General features: G+C 37.8%; 1 protein-coding gene and 1 long non-coding RNA gene across 6 annotated transcripts in view; one reads left to right on the forward strand and one right to left on the reverse strand.

Annotated features, from left to right (window-relative positions):
* NCKAP5 (NCK associated protein 5) overlaps positions 1-19,581 on the forward strand; it is a 1,059,956-nt gene that overhangs the window by 403,220 nt on the left and 637,155 nt on the right. For all 5 annotated transcript variants that reach the window (XM_059927623.1, XM_059927626.1, XM_059927624.1 and 2 more), the window contains exon 3: positions 2,695-2,768. In XM_059927623.1, the coding sequence (XP_059783606.1) occupies positions 2,695-2,768 (74 nt within the window). The remainder of the gene's footprint in view (positions 1-2,694; positions 2,769-19,581) is intronic.
* LOC132368870 (uncharacterized) overlaps positions 1-19,581 on the reverse strand; it is a 101,610-nt gene that overhangs the window by 61,469 nt on the left and 20,560 nt on the right. Inside the window, exon 2 of the long non-coding RNA XR_009504170.1 lies at positions 10,530-10,626. This is a non-coding gene — a long non-coding RNA (uncharacterized LOC132368870). The remainder of the gene's footprint in view (positions 1-10,529; positions 10,627-19,581) is intronic.

The following is a 19,581-nucleotide window of genomic DNA, read 5'->3' on the forward strand; positions in this document are numbered from 1 at the left end:
TCTCTTTGATCCAAAGATCATATTTGTAATCACCTTTCAGCTTCCACCTCTGACTTGAGCTAAGCAGAATGAACAGAATAACAAATCTATTGGTTTAAATCTAACTGTTTTCCAGAGCTTGCATGTGATTTGGCCCCTGCTTTCCTCTCCAACTTCATTTTAGAATACACACCCCAGGCTCTGCTCCTGGACGCAATGGCTTCCTTTCTGTTCCTTAAATACCACATTTGAGTGCCTTTGCATATGCCATTTCCTTTGCCTGAGGTGTTCTCCCTGCTCTCTTCCTTTCTCTGTATGCTTGCCTCCTTCTCTCTCAGGTCTAAACCCAAAAATCATTTACTCAGAGTCCTCTTCTAACCATGGTGTATGAAGATGGTGCTCTCCCCACTTAAAGTCCATCCTGTCACCTGTTATTTCAGAGTCCTCTTCCAACCATGGTGTATGAAGATGGTGCTCTCCCCACTTAAAGTCCCTCCTGTCACCTGTTATTTCCTTCCTAGCATGTAACCAATCTGAAATCAATCTGCTCACTTACTTGTTATGTATCTCTCTACAGAATGTAAGCTCTCTGAGGGCAGGAACTTTCTCCCTCTTAGTTATTACTATATTTACGGAAGTTAGAACAGCACTTGACAATAATAGATGTTGAAAAAAAACAATTGAATGAAGAATGGATGGGTGACTTTGAAGTTTATATATTTGTTTTTACCTGGAAACACTGTCTTTAAATGTTTTTTTGATGGGATGTATTTGAAAATATCTTTAAGAATTTTGAGTGTTCTAAATCGTGTTTAGGGATTCCCTCATGGTGCAGTGGTTAAGAACCCGCCTGCCAATGCAGGGGACGTGGGTTTGAGCCCTGGTCCGGGAAGATCCCACATGCCATGGAGCGACTAATCCCGTGCGCCACAACTACTGAGCCTGCACTCTAGAGCCCGCATTCCACAACTACTGAGCCCGTGTGCCACAACTACTGAAGCGTATGCACCTAGAGCCTATGCTCCGCAACAAAGAAAACCACCGCAGTGAGAAGCCCCCGCACTGCAATAAAGAGTAGCCCCCGCTCGCCGCAACTAGAGAAAGCTTGTGAGCAGCAATGAAGACCCAATGCAGCCAAAAATAAATAAATTAAATAAATTAATTAAAAATAAATAAATAAATAAATCGTGTTTAAAGCTTGTTCGGGATACTTAATAACATAACCACAGACCACTGCAACTTCCTGTGATAAGAGATTTCTGCTTTGGTTTTGATGTGCCCAATGGTCTTGTTTAAATAACTAAACTGAATGTGTGTATTAATTAGAATAAAACTCTTTAGCTAATTTTCTGCAGTAGAATTATAGTGTTATAGAATTCTAACAGTTTTAGCTAGATGAGGACTTGGGATACTCTCTAGTCTAACTGAAATATTGTGGAAAGTTAAAAAGGCTTCTCCAAGGCTACACAGGTAGATCCAGGTCCAGAAACTTGGAACAGGGCTCTTTCCATTATATCAGGTCAACTCTTACTGTGTTTCTTCCACTCCCCTGCTCCTGCCCATTATAGTGAATACTTTTATAGGAACAACAGATTTTATATAGAATTTTATCAACATAAATCTGTAAAAAAAAAAGTAGCAGTATTAACCAGAGTTCCCAGTTTACCTTAAATCTATAAGAAATGAAACAATAACTTTCATGCGTGCCTTAAAACTGAAATCATTGCACACTGTTCCGTCTAAGGTAGTTGTAATGTAGGCACAGAGGCCTGTGGGCTAGATCTTCATACAGAAAGGGAAAGAAGTATCAGGTTCAGGATGAAATAAATCATACAAATTTTTTTTTGTATTTTTCTACATAGTTAGCAGTTGAAACTATTGCATGTGAACCTCATATTCAGGAATCACAAATATAAAAAATCGGATTTAATAACCTATAGATTTTATGAGCAATTCTCATGCCTCAAAGGAATCCCTCATTTTTTGGAAATGTTTCTTGAAAATATAATTTGATTTACAAAACTTTATACATAGTTCTAAACAAGATAAACCTTGCCTTTATAACCTCTTAGAAGCCAAAGATTGATTTTCTAAGAAAATAAATAAAAGAAAATAAAAATTAAAGAAAAGAAACACCAAAACCAAATTACATTGTTTTGTTCATATAAGGAGATGAAGGAAAACAAACATGTGATTCATCAATACAAATGACATGCCCAGTGAATGAAGGCAGTGAATATATAAAGCTTCTATGTAGCTCAAAAATAGTGTTTTTGCTCGGAAATTATTTGTGTAAAACCAGTATAATCAAGACCTGTGTTGTCTAATTTATTCCTCATCTTCTAAGGTCAACAGCGAAAGTAAGTTTGGCTCACTTCCCTCCCCCACCCCTTACTTTTATATGGCAGAACAGACCACAGTGTAAATGACTATGAAATTTAGCTTTTCTCTGTGAATAAGAGGATTTTTATGCTGACTTGATAGAACTCCATTTCTCTTCTGTTCTTTGTTCATGGAGTGATCACAGGATATGGGGCAAATATTATTCATCCCCAAATGACTATGCGTATACGTCACAGAAGCATCTACTCCTAGAACTGGGAGGGACCAAGGGGTTATCTTGTCCAAAATCTTCTTGTGGAGATCAAGATGGTCTTAGAATCCTGTGCCTATGGTGATGAGGCCTTATTTGTCTCTGTGCGTCTGTATGTGCAGGAATACACAGACTCCAACAAATACATTGAACATCTGCTGACTCAACTTGAGGAGCAACACAGAAGTCTCTGGAGGTGAGTTAAATCCACATCCTTAACTAATAGCAGCATCTATAAATTTGATCTTGATCACAGAAGCATGGAGTTGGCAAACGGTCTCTTCTACTTGGTGCCAAAAGCACCTTTGGGGGCAAAAATCAGCAGAGGCTACCTAGAGAGTTCCATTCCTTAAATTAAAGCAAAACAATGGTGCCAAAAGTTGTCCTTGAGTGAAGGACCTGCTCAGAACTGGGAGGATGGTGGAAATCGTAACACTTGTCAGGGTCAAGGAATTAATTTGTCCAAGGCCATGCAGCATACTTATATTGTAGAAACTAGGACCCAAATTCTCTGGCCCTGGCCTGCTTAAATATTATTTAAGTTTTTCTATAATTGAAAGGTTGAACACTTCTGCTTAAAATTTCTTAATTCATATTAAAGAATATGTATTTCAAGAATGCTGTAGTATAGGTCTCCCATGTTTAGTTTTTTGTTCTATGTGGTGGGTCCTGAGTCTAGGTAAGGAAAGGTATGTGAGAACATTTGTGCAGGTAAATTGGAAAAAGAGGCGAGTATCATAGAAGTCATATTCCCAAGTTATTCATTCCCTGAGGCCTCTTGGGAATGGAGATTATTTTGATATTATTATCTAGGTCTTTGGGGTCCATGTGGTCATGGTCTTCCTAGATGCTAGTATGGTCTCTGAATTCCATTTACTAAATTCCTATAGCTCTTGTTATCCGGAATAAATATGCTAGTGCTCAATTACATGATACCTTACATTGCACAAGAATTGTTTAATATAATTAGCTTTGTCTCCCAGGGGGCAAAAAGCCCCTAACGTCCTTTATTTCTCGTCTCCTCATGTCATGGAAGACGGTGCTCTCTCTGTACACAGAGATATTAAGCAGGTAAGTATGACCTAACCCTGTGGATTTCTTGTCCGACCTTATCTAAATCCATCACCCTTGGTCTCTGTACCAGCTGATGCTGTCTGTTCTACATGCACCCTTGTAACAAATCCTAATAACCTTGAAATTCATCTTCTCTGAGGAATCCTAGTTCTTGGGCAAAATGCCTGATATTTTCATTTGTTCTGCTCTCATGTTAGTTTTCCTACTAGAAAACAGATCTGTGGTTATAGTAATAGACAATATTCTGTTTCTCTACCTAGAAAAGCTGCTGGTAGGATACAACAAAAATGTACAGTTTTCAGGTCTGCTTGCTGCTAAGAGACACATCAGTTAACTTTAAATAACTTGTTGCAATATTTGTTAGATTTCTTTTTGGGAGCTCTAACCAGGTTTTCTTTTGTGAACCAGTGTGTTGTATTAATAAAACCAACAGCAGTGTATTTATGGTTATATGCCTTTTAAATTATATTTTCTGTAGATCTACTACAAAGTATGCTTAAAAGGTTATGTAACTGAGTTGTAACATTTTCTTTAAACTATTTGTATAGAATAATTTTACCCTATTTTTTCAAAAGAAAAACTGCACAGATGATGAATACCATCTTGATGAGAGAAATTAGAGTTTAATTTGGTCAGTGTGTCTTATACACATCACTGAAGAGGAATAATAGTTTCACAGGTTTTTGAACCAAAAAACCTACATGGAAAAGAATATTTTCCTGCTTTCTTAAGGTGGTTAATAAAAACCTTTGGTTTCCTCTGATATGATTAAATTAAAATCTCATTTCAGGTGCAAACATAACCTAACATAAAGTAAGAGCTCAGAATTTTGCGGGCAGTCACTTCCATTTTCCTTCGAAGTAGGATTATTGCTGGTGAAGAAGCAAAGCTTTTTATATAGTGTCAGAGGATCTAATAAAAAAGCTTCATTTGAATAACAGTAAAGGGCAATGATGACATTTGAATAGTCAGAATAACTACCAGTGAGAAAATGGAAATAGTAGTATTGAAAAGAAAATGAAAACCAATAATAGCAGATTTACATACTATTTATTGAATCGTAAAATTATACGTGATTATATTTTGCAAACAGATCTTGACTGATTTACAGTGATAGGCTTTCTGATGGTTATTACAATATCACAACTGCAACTATAGCCAAATTTTTTATGGTGAACGATTTGTGAGTGACAGTGAGCAGTGGGGATTTATTTTTCTGTTTTTGATTGAATAGTTAAAATGCTTTCTTGAGTTGGGGTAGACTGTGTGATATGTCAAGCATCATGGGAAAGGCATGTCATGTACATAAGCACAACTAAAGTGTCTGAAGTTAAACAAGCATTCCCATAACTCAGTATACGCTTCCTCTGATTTTTATTATGCCTTTAATTTGTAGCTGTTACAAATTCCATGGAATAGGTTACTTGTCATTGCTGCTGATATTAACTAATGGTCTTCCATTTATACTTAAGCTAACTTAAGTATAGCTTAAAAGAAACTTAAAAGAAAAAATTGAATATTTCGATCTTCCAACAATAATAGTAGCCAGCATTAATTTATGGCCACAATCTTTGAGGACTGATCAAAACATGGTAAACATATGTCATACTGTTATTGCCTCTTGCTTAATGATAAAAGAATTGGACAAATGGTAGAAGATTGGGTCTAAGAATTAAAAGTCTTATTTTCGTGGAGGAATCTCCTAGTCTTTAATAGTCTTTAGTCACTTTTTTATAGCATAACCATGTGCTGTGACACAAATATATTGCTGTAATCATACTCTCAAGATAATTGGTTATTTTGGGGTCCTGTTTAGTATTCTACTGAAATAGACCTATAATCTATCTCTGGGTTTTCAAATTGCAAAGGAATTCGTCGAGTTCAAATATAGCTGTCTGGCAAAGAGCATTTAGCTCAACTGTGTTTTGATACCAGCAGAAAAAAATTTCTGTGAATTCATCTGAAGAAGAGGGTGGAGTCAGGATCTAGAACCTAGCCTAAGACTTGAGTACAAGTCTGGGTGGGTTTAATTTGCTCTGCCTCTCCCTGCTTGATGAGAAAAAAATAAACACACCCAGTGACAACTTGTTTACTAGTCAATGTTGAAATGTGATCATACATTTCTGTACATTTATTTGTTTAAATGAGGAAAGTTAAGATTAGGAGAAAAATGCTCTTTTGTACTTAATGATTTTTGTGTCATCTGTTACTATTTCTATTTGGCTAAATATATCTGTGACTGACAAGAAAGGGTGTGAGAAAACAACTGCTGAGAATGTCTTTCTCCTGATATTTGACAGAAATCTTTATCCATTTGCAGCCTCAGATTGAGTTTAGAACATAGACAGTTGGAAAATACAAATTGAATTCATGAATATTTATGGTGTTAATTACTCTTTCATGTCACATATGTGAAATTATGTATGACAAATAGAAGCAGCATAACACTATAGAAATGGAAATAAGACTGGATTGGAGGTTTTGGAGACATGGACCCTGGTCCTGGCCCATCCAAACTGGCTACTGGGTAACATCTCTGAGACTGGGTTTCCTTAGCTATAAAAAGAAGGTATCAATATAGCTAGTATTTAAGATAACTGAGCACTAAGATTACATGAAGCATAGACGCAAGAGGGAGGAGATATGGGCATATATGTATAGCTGATTCACTTTGTTATAAAGCAGAAACTAACACACCATTGTAAAGCAATTATACTCTAATAAAGGTGTTTAAAAAAAAAGGCATTACCTATATATGACATGTAGAGATAGGTATAATCTTATTTTTCTAGAATAATTATACAGCTGGATCATTATGTAGTATTTAATACATGTCATGGGAAGCTTCAAAGAACGGGGGGTAGAAGTGACTAATATAACAGATACCTAAGAGCTTGCCAGTGATTGAACCAGATAATGTCAAAGCATTCATTTCAGATTTTCATAGCTTGAATTGCAGACAGAGTTATCAATAGCCTGTAAGTAAGTGAAGAATAAGTAGGTTTGCAAGGCCAAAATTAAATGACAAGATCTGGTGAATGCACAGTGCCAGTTGCCAACCTACAGATGCCAGATCGAAGTTTCATTTGAACAAGCTATGTTTAGGCTAGGGTTTCTCAGGCAGGGCACTGTTGACATTTGGGGCCAGATTACTCTTAATCATGGGGGTGGGGTTGTCCTGTGTGTTATAAGGTGTTTAGCATAACCCCTAACCTCTACCCACTACATGCCAGTACCATCCCCCTTTGTGACAACCAAAAATGTCTCCGGATATTTTCCAAATGCTTCCTAGTGGCAACATCCTCTCCTCTCCCTGGTAAGAACCAGTGATCTAAAGAATCATCTACATAAGCATTTTTCTAAGCATATCCCAAGAAACGCTAGTACATTATGGTACAGATATTTTAAGAAAAATAAAGGTATTCTGTGGTCAGATTTGAGGTATACTAGGTAAAACCAAGCTTTAAGATTTTATTTTAATTGTAGAACTATTCAGAGCCATTTATATTGCTAATATGTGATATGCATATCAAATATAGACTATAAAATATAATTTTGACTCAAAAAAATTCCCAAATCCTATCTTTCTTGGAGCATCTACTCTGACTAAAGGTCTAAGGAACATATTTTGGGAAATGGTGATCTATCTAGTTTGGTAGCCAAATACACAAAAACATAGCTGGTACCTCTTTCTTCATCCTTCTCCCCTTACTTCACAGGTACTAGGATGGGTGACTTGTAAAAGAGCAGCAAATAGTCTGGGTTGTTGGTCAAAGGGGAAGATAGATACGTGGGAAAGCCAATCCCAAGTTCATTACCATTTTTCTGAGGGGTAACCAGAGCCTCAATACCAAATTCCAAGAATCTGAAGAACCACTGATTACAAGCTATGTTTGCCCTGGTAAAGCAGTTAACTCCTGCTTCCCGGGGGGAGAAATGGTGGTTCCCTACATCACCAAGAGGAGTTTAATTGACAAGCATGTATAGATCTCTGGGTGCAATAAGAGTCCCTAAGGCCCATCCCTTCCAACAATAAAATGATAGTTTCAGTGTATCCAAAATTCTTCAAAATAGACTTTTGCATTCTGGCTTATTTGTGATTCTTAACCTAAGGAAAGATATAGAAAAAAGACTGGACAAAAACTTTGTTTTCCTTCCCACCATGATTCAAAATGCTGCTTATCTAAGTAGAGTGAACAGTGCAATAAAATGATCCACATTCCAAATACTCTTTCGTGTTCTCCATCATTTGATATATGTATACATTTTGGGGTGGAGATAATTGACACCAGTGCCTCAAATTTCCTTCAGCAGTAGTCTTAGTTTTGGTAAAATGTGAGTGACATTAAAACTGCTTACTGAGATGCTACATGCTATCATTCTATCTCGGGGAAAAGAAGATCCTTTGCTAACACGTTATACAGAAATTGTCTTGTAGTTGTAAAATAGAGTTAAGAGGCAAAAGCACACATGGCCTGAGAAAAGTCAAGCCCAGAGCCTCCTGGAGATTTACCTTCTGTGTATCTTGGTTCTTAGAATGGAATTGTTCAGGCATCTTAAGAATTAGCACGTCTCTATCCTCAAGGGGTTAATTTACATAGACTAAAGTGATGCTGAGTATTAAACAGGTTGCCTTTGCTAAAACATAGACTTCCACTGGGAGATCTTAATTGGCAACAAGTAAAATTGCTCTGCATGAATTCTTAATGGTGGACACCAAATAAAATAAGAACTGTGATTTGTTTTTTACATCCCTTCAAGAGAAAAAGAGGCTACCTCTGGGGGATAGACTGTAGCAGACAAAGAGCTCAGCGCTCTCTGCTAGCAATAAAAGCGAAACCTCATGCTACGCCGACAGAATAACAGTGCGCGGTTTCCCACCTCTGCATCCCCGTCTCAGTCTGCTGAGGTCAAAGGAGACCAGGGCTAGCAAGCTTTACATTTTCTTCCCCTCCTCTCAATCCTTGGGCTGGATTTCTAAACCATAGCTGCTTTCTCGGGGCAAGTGCAAGCGTCAGGGCCACCCTGGAAACCCATCAATGTCACTTCTCAATTACCCACCAGGGGTTGTTCCAGAGAGGCAGACAGTCCCAGACCCCTGCCAAGATAAGAGTCTTGTCTCTCAGTCATGCCCTCTGCCCAGCACAAGGGAGAATAAATCAGGGCTCTGGAAATTGGGTATTGCCACATACTTCAGTGGTGATGTCACCCCTGGACGTTGGTGGGGAAAGCTGTGTGCTGAGATGTATCCCCAAGGATTCTTATTATAGACGGATGGTGCTGCTTTTGATGAACAAGGGAGCATGTAGGCTTCTCATAGCTCTGAAGCCCTGGGTGAAGTAACATCTTTATCTTTAAGTAAAGATGTAACATCTTTTTCTGACTTTTGTTCAGTAACAGAAGGGGCTAACAGAACTAAATCCAGAAAGGTATCTGGATTTACCGAATTAGAAGATCACCCAGGTTCATATTTGACCTTTAACTTTAGGACTGATCAACATTATAATTTATTCAGCTGACCTGTATGTGATCTGCATGTTTATCTACTTAAGGAGTTGCCCGGTATTTGAACTCAAGTCATCCGAGGCAAGGAGATACCAAAAATGCCAGAGTGAAACTCTACACTAACTTTATATGTATATGATTTCCTGTCTCTTATAAAATCTGTCCACCCTTTAAACTAAAGGGCCATGTTAATCTATCAGAGAATATATATTTAGGTCCCAACTGAATAAATGTACAAAATAGACTCTTTAAAACCTTATGGGTTTTATCTTTGCCTCTTCACTACAAATCTTGTTTGAAAGAAAAATTCACATACATTTATCAAAACTATTCTACCCCAGGCTGAGTGGAGGAATCTGTAAAACACATTTTAGGAGACTGTCCTTCAAAAGTCCAAAGGTTTCCCCAAGGAGCTGGTGGTTTGATCTGAGTCCTGTGTAGGAGCAGGTCTGGTGGAGTGAGGGCAGATGAAGAATTGGTTATTGGATAGATTGAACTTGGACTGCCTTTGAGACTTTTGAGTATAACTCTATGTTAAGATGATGAGAACTTCAGGTTTAGAGCTGTTTATATTTAATAAATAAAACACAGTATAGATAGAGGCATTAGATGAACCCACAAAGATATAAAACTGCCCTCTGCTGTAACTGGGGAAACATCCCCACATTAAAGATGGATTTATTGCAACCATGGGAAGCTTGAGTTGAGTAATGTTGTACAAATAGGTCCGTAGATGATCGGAAGATAATTCTAATTCTAGTTTAAATAGGTTTGTGTTCTTCAAGAAACACTCTTAAAGTGCCACAAAATATTTCAACATCAATAGGATTTAGGGGTGACCCAGAGAAATTTACCACTGTGTAATCTGAAAAAATTTGGCTTAAACACATTTGTTATTTTTAGATCCATGCTTATCTTAATATGACAGCCAGGAACCTAATGTGATTTATTTATATGAAATTAAAATAAAGAGCCTCAAGCAAAAGGCATTTTGTAGATTTATTGGGGGGTAATAAAGATCACAAATATTCCCTACTAAGTTGAAAGAAGAAAAACTCCAGCAGGCAAAAATATAAATGACCTGCTTGACATAAATGCATGTGTTGACAGTGAAGTACACCCACAGTAAGGAGTGACAAAGTGCCTTTTTTTTTTTTTTTTTTAAACTGGAAGGAGGAATGAAATGGGTAATTTACCATGGACGTCTATTTAATTTTAATTTTAATGGAAAAAAATCACTAACTTGTTAGTGCATGAGCATACTTGTGATTTTTTTTCCCCTAAGGGATTGATTGTTAGGATATAACTCTACATATCTCTCTATGTGGGTAACTCTGGAGTTTACAGTAGTAAATTTATTTATTTATTTATTGCTTACCTCCTGTTCTTTTTGCGCCTTCTGTATTCAGAGGCCTGGGAGGGAATTTTAGAACCCCACCTCCATCCTTCCATTCCGGGGAGAGATGTTGGAGCCTCTGTGAAATAAGAAAATACAAACTGCATTTTTTTCCCCTCTAAGACTTTCACTATAGTACATTTTGTGTTTTTGTATTACAAATTAGACTTCATAAATAATCCAACGAAGAGTCCGGGATGGAGAGGTTCCCTGGAATCAAAGAATCCAGAATAGGATGAAATTGTAAAGTAGTTGGGGGAAGCACCCTCTAGATTTCCCAAGGCAGAGGACACTTCTAAGAAGACAAATGCAGAGTTGGTTGAGGTTGGCAACCTATGGCTGGTTCCATGGCTCAGGAACCTTCACAAGGTTGCTTTATGAGAACCTGGCTTACTTGATGCTCAGTATCTGCACTTGTTGATTAAATATTGTATATGAATTCTCTACGGAGATCAGCCTAGATTTTCACCAAATGTAAGTCTGCCTGAGAGAGAAAGTTAAAGCCACTGCAGATCTCAACTCTGTACTGCTCCATTTAGTACTAGATTTTACAAGTAGGGGACATCTCTCACTTAGACCCTAGGGATGCTCTGGTTCTTGCTCCAACCCTCCCCAACACCCCCTACACACACACACCAATTAATGAGAACTTCACTTCCAGAGAATATTCCAAAATGTGACAGCAGCTCTATCCATACCCTCAATGACCTCTATACCAGTTCCAACCATGTGGCTCTCGATCACACACTGTCTTATTTTTTCATGACAGGGGTCTTGTTCCCCTAAGGTCTTTGACTTGTAGAACCAATCTTCTGGTACCTCACCTCTCTCATAGTGCTTAGCATAAGACATACAACATCAAGCATAACACTTCACTTACTTTGAAAGCATAGAGACAATTGGAAGTATGTTTTAGTCATCTTTGTACCTAAGTGACTTAGCATGTTATCGATCCTCCAAACACTTTCCTTAAGCCATTGAAGGAATTGATGATGACTTAAGAAGAGAAATTACTAACAGCTCATGTGTTAATTAGGGATAAGCCTGCCTTTACTGGTAAGTCCATTGCAAGAAAAAGATCAAGCAAGTATAGCAAAAAGTCCTTTGTCTCAGTGGTGTGCCAGTGCTAAAGGGGATCCACAGTTTCAAGATAGTTACTCTTAGAAAGTTAAAGATGGGACACTTAATGAAGATGTGAATGTGTTGTTAGTGACTTATAAAGCTAGGAAGAATGCTTGCTTCACCAGACTTTTATGCTTTTTTCAAAATTCAATCCTAAAGTAAGAAGTTTTGAGGCATGTCCTGTCTGCATGATGGGTCACTGCACATCATAGGACAGGCTCCAACCGGTAACAGTAATCAAATATGTATTTCTGTCCCCAGTTTTACTCCCATTATCTACCAATTATATCTTGGGCTGCAAACAACCTTGTTAACAGAAGCAATGAAAGAATATCTCATAATTTTGAAAGAAAGGGATTGAGAGACTATGGGAAGTTAAAAAAAAAATCCATGATAAAACTCCAGGCCTAAAATATTAAATTTATCACCTTGGATAAAGTGAGTTGGAGAAAAATTGTAGACACATAGATCGAGTTACTTTTAATAACAGAATCAATTACAGATACACACTACTATATATAAATGAGGTAAACAACAAGGACCTACTGTATAGCACAGGGAACTATACTCAATATCTTGTAATAACCTATAATGGAAAAGAATCTGAAAAAGAATATGTATATATTTGAATCACTTTGCTGTACCCCAGTAACTAACATAACACTGTAAAGCAATTATACTTCAATTAAAAAAAATTAAAAACAGAATTGGGGCTTGACCTGAAAGTCTATAAAGTGGGTACTTGCAGAGAAAATCTTAGAATTTTGTTAAGATAGACACACACTTGAAGTCAAGGGCGTTCAGCATAAATAACAATGACATGGGCTGCCAAACAGAGGGCAAGTTTTCAAAGGATTAGTGGCATGGAAGACAGTGGGGGAAAATAAGTGAAAAAAGAGAACAACCAACAACTAAAAGTAAATTATCATTTTTATTAGCTAAGTGCTTTAGGTAACAAATAAGGGGCACATTTTCTCTTGATCTCTTAAAATGTTACTGACATCCACTCTAGTCCAGCTGGGGCAGTATTTGGTGGCACACTGCTATAATCAGGGTCTCTGTTCTGATTGCTTGGTGACTGTGCTCTCCTGCTGCTTAGTTTTACAAATACCATCCCTGGTTCCTTCTCTGCGATGTGAAGTTCAGGTCCAGATTCTGCCACTTACTGTGTGGTCCTGGGAAAGTCCTTTCAGCATTCAGAGCCTTGCTTTCCCATTGGTAACAAGAGACGGTTAATATGAGTGGTTTCAGCAGTACTTTCTTTAGGATTAACCATCTGTAACTCTTACCAACTACCTTGTAGGCCAAGGGTTGGGTGATGAAGATAGATGTGATAGATACATAGAATTATTGAGAGTTGAAGGTGACAGTTTCCCTTCTTGAAAGAAGGCAGAAAATTACTTTTATACACCTGGTTTTCTTTCTGACTCTTGCACTGTGTCTTGGCACTGAACCTTCCAGAGGTAATAAAACAGCATGCTGGCAGACCCAGAGCACCAGAGCAGGGTCAGAGTCTGTGACCACTTTCGAAAGGTTTTGCAGGAAATTGTTGTATTGAATAATATTTAAGTTTCCACAGAAGTTATGAGCACAGCATGTTGGGAAAAAAAAAAAAAGTCAATTGCACATTATTAGAAAAAAAAAAAAAAAAAGCTGCTCTGGGGTTCCGGTCCCTATAAAGGGAAACTGCATTGTCTCATGAGCTCTCTTCAGTGTTCCCTGGAGACTCACAGACTCACTGGCTAATTGAAAGCCAACATGTGTATTTACCTGGATTTATTCATTTTTATTATCTAATTGATTTTCCTGTATCTTGGCTTTGGAAATAAAGATATGAATGGGGTCAATTACAGAAGACCAGTCTAAAAGAGAAATTCTTTGCATCAGATACACAATTTAGGACTTTGGCCTTTGAACCATTTGTTAACAAAATAATATAATTTAAAATGTACCAAAAGTTGTATCTATCCAAAAATACCTCTCCCACTGGACTGCCTGGAATTCTCATGCTTGGTATAAAGGAAATTGGGTGTCCAGAAAATCACCTCTGAAGTCTGTACTTGCCACCTGAGGGGAGTTCTAGGATTACTCTCTTAGCTCCTGGTAGTATCTTACCAAGGATTAGTTTGCCAAATTAGACACCTGTGGATATCTGAGTCCTGGAAAATTTTTTAGCAAAGTTAAGCAAAGCATATTTAGAATGGAAGAAAGTCCTAGTGGAAATCTTACAGTACAAATCTAAATATTTCTATTTCTCAGGAACCTTCACACATGTCCCTACCAATGCTGACCTTCTTTATTACTGATTATTCCTACACACACACTCCCTCATTGTCAGTGTCTCTGTTCCAGACAGGCAAATCCTACCCATCCTTCAAGATACAGCCTAGGTATGTCCTCCTAATCTACAACTCATCACATAGATTCCTCAGCCTGCCTGGGCTCCATTTTTTTTTAATCCACCATGAATTTGAGACTGTATCACATTTGTCCACATAATGGTTTACATCTTGCAAAAACTCCAGAATTATCCCATGTACCTCAACTTTGATTCTACAGATATTTTCAGCACCTGGCCTTCCACTTCTGTTATATATCAAATGATGGCTAAGCATAGGGTTGAACATGACAGGTGTTCAGCTAACACATACTAACCGATTTTCTTCAACAGGGAAATTAAAAGTTCTATTCAGTCCTCTTGCTGATAATACTGTATCAAGAGTACTTATTTTAGATGTCAGTTAAGGACATTACAAACCAGAGAGTATCCAGAAGGTCCATGACTAAAATGGTATGAGGTGCTGAATACTAAATTAATAATGGTGAAAGGAATTGAAGATATTTAGTTTGACACATAGAAAACTAAGGGATAGACCTATATAACTACCATATGACCCAGCAATTCCACTCCTGGGTATATATCCAAAAAAAACCAAAAACACTAATTCGAAAAGATACATGTACCCCAATATTCATAGCAGAATTATTTACATGGAAGCAACCTTAGTGTCCATCAGCAGATAAATGGGTAAAGAAGATGTGATACACACACACACAATGGAATACTATTCAGCCATTAAAAAAGAATGCAATCTTGCCCTTTGCAGCAACATGGATGGATTTGTAGGGCATTATGCTAAGTGAAATAAGTCAGACAGACAAAGATAAATACCGTATGATGTCACATGTGGAATCTAAAAGATACAACAAACTAGTGAATATAACAAAGAAGAAGCAGGCTCATAGACGTAGGAAACAAACTCGTGGTTACCAGTGGGGAAAGGGAAGGGGGAAGGGCAATATAGGGGTAGGAGATTAAGAGGTACAAACTACTAGGTATAAAATAAACTATAAGGATATTGTATAACACAGGAAATATAGCAAATGTTTTATAATAACTGTAAATGTGGCATAACCTTTAAAAATTGTGAATCACTATATTATATACCTATAAATTATATAATATTATATATCAACTATACTTCATTAAAAAAGAAGTGCAGTGAGTTATCTTGTGGAGAAGGGATTAGCAGTATCCTGGGATATTCAGTAGGACAGATCTGGTTAACCAGTTGTCTAGGTTAGAACCTGAGGGATGGCAACTCAGAGCTAGAAAGAAATGTCCTCTGTTCTGTTCTCTAACATGGAGGAGGGCGTTCCTGGGATAGTGAGCTCTGTGCCAGTGCAAGTGTCCAAGCCAAGCCTGGGAGACCATCTTTCAGGTATCGTGTCCGGTGGATTCTGCCACAGTGGATGGGGAGAGGCCAGGTGCCCTTCGTGTTGGATGACTCTCTGGCCCAAACGCTGCCAACAGCATCTCTACTTGCAATGACTGTTTCCTCTTCTGTGTACCAACCCTTTGAAAATATTAAGACAGTTTGATATGTTTGGCCTCAGTCTTCACTTTTCCAAAGGAAGCAGTGTAGGTTCTTCCATTGCTACTCATACAACTTACATTTCAGACCCCACTTACTCACCTACTGGACTTATTTCAGTTTGTCAGTATTCCTCTTAACATGTGGGGCTCTAATATAAACATAATGTATTTTATTACAACCAGATTACAAGTCCAATTTCAGTCATCCTTTGAGAGAGGGTTATTATTCTAACTATGATTTTTCCCCCAGGGGTACTAATTGTTAATAACCTTTAGGCAAAATACCTAAAATTCCAGCATTGCATCACGCATATTCAGTTACTCTCTTGTGGACTCAAAGAATATAAATCATTATTTCAAGAAAGCACAAGGAGTTTTTTAAATTTAGAAAATCTGTTTTCTTCTCCACTGCTCCTTTATTCCCTGACTTTTGAAAATTGCCTTGTCCTGTTTCACATCTTTTTTCCAATGCCAAGGCTTTATTTATGGTTAAGAGGTCAGAGAAGAATTAATAATTACAAGTAAATTAGGTCATTCCTGACCTTGGTAGAACTTTTATTGGACGATTACTCTGGCCTTCAGAAGGAAGAAGGGAATGAGTTTCAGATTATCACCGAAATGAACAATTATTAATTTAACATTTATAATCCCAAGGTTAAGGAATATTAGGAAGGATAATGCTAGAAAGATAAAACTCATGAGAAAGTATTTTAGAGTACAGCCGAAGTGAATGGAACTACTGGATAGTCTGCTTAAGACAGAGATCAGAGTTGGGCATTGTAGATGTTGTCTGGGTTCACATTTAGATTTTTCCAATTTCAGCCATGTTATGACAGTGGTATGCGCAGTTTACAGAGGGAGGGATTGCTACCCCGCTATCCAGGGTCAGAAGGATGGGAGGTAGGGGAAGATATCACTATCTGAAGATACATTATGCTGAGTTTCAGATCATTTATTTTGGAAATCCAATTCCACTGCCTGTTCTTTGTGCGCGACCCCGAGGTTTATTTCTGGCCCATTTATGATGGTAGCAGGAGAGTTTATTTTTCTGGCTTGATGCTAAACCATTGTTATAGACATTCCATTTCCAGGCAGTTTCAAAGTAGAACTGTTATCTCCCTCCTCCTAATTTTAAAGTTAACATTTGAAAATCACTTTCAACTTCAGATAATGAAAAATGGTTGTGTGAAGTTTGCATTCATCTTTGTCCTAGTGGTAGAGATTCTGCAATAAACACAATGTAGATTATTTTTCCTGTCAAAAGGCTGCTAGACATTGGAGTAAATTAATTAGCTGGGACCATTGTCAGATGTGGATGTCCTGATATTGTCACAGAGAAGGAATGAGCTGAGACTGGGTGAAAGGCAAAAGCTGATTCACTTGCCAGCAGGAAACATTCTGAGCGAGTCACTTAGGGTGGCTTGGGAAAATCATTTTGGAAACCAGATAGGTACATGTGATAGTGGACTTCTGACATTTCTGAGCCAATGAGATCTTTTTCCCAAGAGACGTGCAATTAAACTCATTCAATAGTGGGTTGGAAATGGTAGTGTTCTAGATATAGGTCTAATATAAGGCCATGCTATAATGCAGTGAGAAGAGATTTTTGAATTGCTGCATGGATATTTGCATATGTTGATGGGAAAAATCACAAAAGGGTCAGAGGTTCAGGACGTCTGGAAGGTTTCCTGCTTCTGAGTTGAGGAAACCAAAGAAGAAAGTGTGGATAAATCCTTATGAAAACTTTCTCATGGGATTTCCAAGAGCTGATTCTTCACGTAAAGTTAGAATGTGCAAATATCCTTTATGCTCCTGTTTGGGAACAAGAAGTTTTAGATGGAGCTGTCTTGGTTACTACAGAGTCAAAGATTTGTTCCTTGAATGTCCATCTTCTATTCACAAACCCAGTAGGCTTGCAGTTTCTCGTGGTGTCCAAAATGAGGTACTTGGAGGCTTTCACAAGTGGAAGCAAGAATTGTCATGGTGCATCGTGGCCCGGTGCCATCTCTGTCTTTGGCAGAGTTGGCAAAGCAGGGCTTCCTTTATGTTCATTTCAAACACTCATAACATGACCCAGACATTGTATTTTTTATTATTAACTGTATGGGCCTGTCGTTAATTGACGCAGACATTTAGAATTTGTATTTCTAACTTCCCCCACCTCTTGTTTATGTTCCATAAACATAATCCCTACCTTGTGCAGTAGGGCTTCCTTTTATTTGGCCAAAACACACACAGGCTTCGAGTGGTGACCCCTCCATTAGACATTTAGGGTTTAATGAATAATTCCATGTTTACTCAGCTTACTTACGATCTTATGGCTATAAGTCACCTTGCTTCTGATATGGAATATTCACAGAAAAATCATAATTGTAGCTCTGGACTCATGTTTGTTTTCTTGATTCTTTTGTCCTTTAAAGCAACTGTACATTCAGTATTATGACAGGAGTTCTAGTGTCGAGTCTGGCACTCTGTAAATGTGGGTAAGTCATTTGCTTACTTGACCTTCCATCTCTAAAGCAGAAATTTGGGCTGAAATTTCTTTTCAGCTCTACGATCTTTTGAACTTGTGACCACCTAGGAAAATGTAGACTGTGGAGCTTACATTTGAAGACTACAGAAATAAAATTCAAATCAAATAGCCATTTTTAAGTTGTAATTAATATTTTGGGGAAGGAATAACAGGGAGTTTTAGAAATATAGACCGATTGTGGAAATCAGACCTTCTAAAGTGTGCTGCTGAATTATTACTTGTGGGTGAAAAAACAACAAAGCTCCTTTTACTTGTTAAAATTTATTTCTCCTCTACCTCCTCCAAGTGGTCACTCTTATTCATTTTATGGTCACTCATGATATATCATTAGCTTGGTATTCATTACATCCTTCCACTTTCATCGCTCTTCTTTAAAATCTCAATTAAAATGCTGTTTCCTCCAAAAAGTATTCCCTGATTTTCTACTGAAAATGGATCTCTCCTCCTTCTGTGTGCTCATAAAATTTGGCATGTGTATGCAGTGTAGAATTTATTTCATTCTGATTTATGTTATAGTTGGGTTAGTAACTTTTCTCTCTTGTTATTAGCTCATGGAAGAGGAAATCACGTCTGCTCATCTCCTTATCTGGTACCTAACAGTCCAGAGTTGTTGGACTGTGTATTGCTGCATGGGTGGTCATGGGTGGATATCCAGTCATAGATTCAGAGCAGTCATACTGGTGCCAGCGCTGAGGCAACAGCTCTGATAGGAATGAACAGTGCCATCAGTCCACCGGTTGCTATGGTCTACATAGGACGGGAGCTGACTACACATCCTGGACACTAGTTCTTGGTTCACTATCTCTTTCTTCCCATTTCTCTTCTTTCGGTATTGCCTTTGCCCTTTCTAATGGGAGTCTCCTACTTTAACTCTCATATTTAGTCTGATGGAAGCCTTACAAGCCACTTATTAAAAGGGATTCATTCATATACTGTATTACCCAAATGTATATATACTATACACTAGTCCTACCCAGCACCTTCCACTCACTGTGTCTGTGTTTTACGTTCATACCCTAAATTCATTGTCTGACCGTATTTCACAAGACCTATTGTCAGCTTGGTGTCTTTATCCCCCTGGTCCTCCAGCTTCTGTTAAACTAATTCATTTCCCCATTAATGGCATGTCTCTTGCCTCCAGGATCAATATTACTTAGAAGGAAGACCTAGCATTTTGATTTCTTTCATCAAGAATACTTCTCATAGGCCTCTCTGCTGGGCCCGAGTCAGCATTCCTAAGGCTGCCCTCCTCTGTTTCTGGCTCTGAAGAGCAGTGTGGCAAGTACAAAGCTTGAAATAAAATGACAAAAATAACACTTTACCATATGTCGATACTCTTCTAAGAACTTTATACGTGTTAACTCATTTAATCCTCACATTTCTATGAGGTTTAGTATTTTCATTTTACAGATGAGGAAAGTGAAGCACAGACATTTAACTAGCCTGGCCTGAAGGCTGAGTCCTTAATCATTAACCTAAATATTCAATGAGTTGTTAATAAA

Source organism: Balaenoptera ricei, chromosome 7, assembly GCF_028023285.1.
Source record: "Balaenoptera ricei isolate mBalRic1 chromosome 7, mBalRic1.hap2, whole genome shotgun sequence".
Classification (NCBI taxonomy): domain Eukaryota; kingdom Metazoa; phylum Chordata; class Mammalia; order Artiodactyla; family Balaenopteridae; genus Balaenoptera; species Balaenoptera ricei.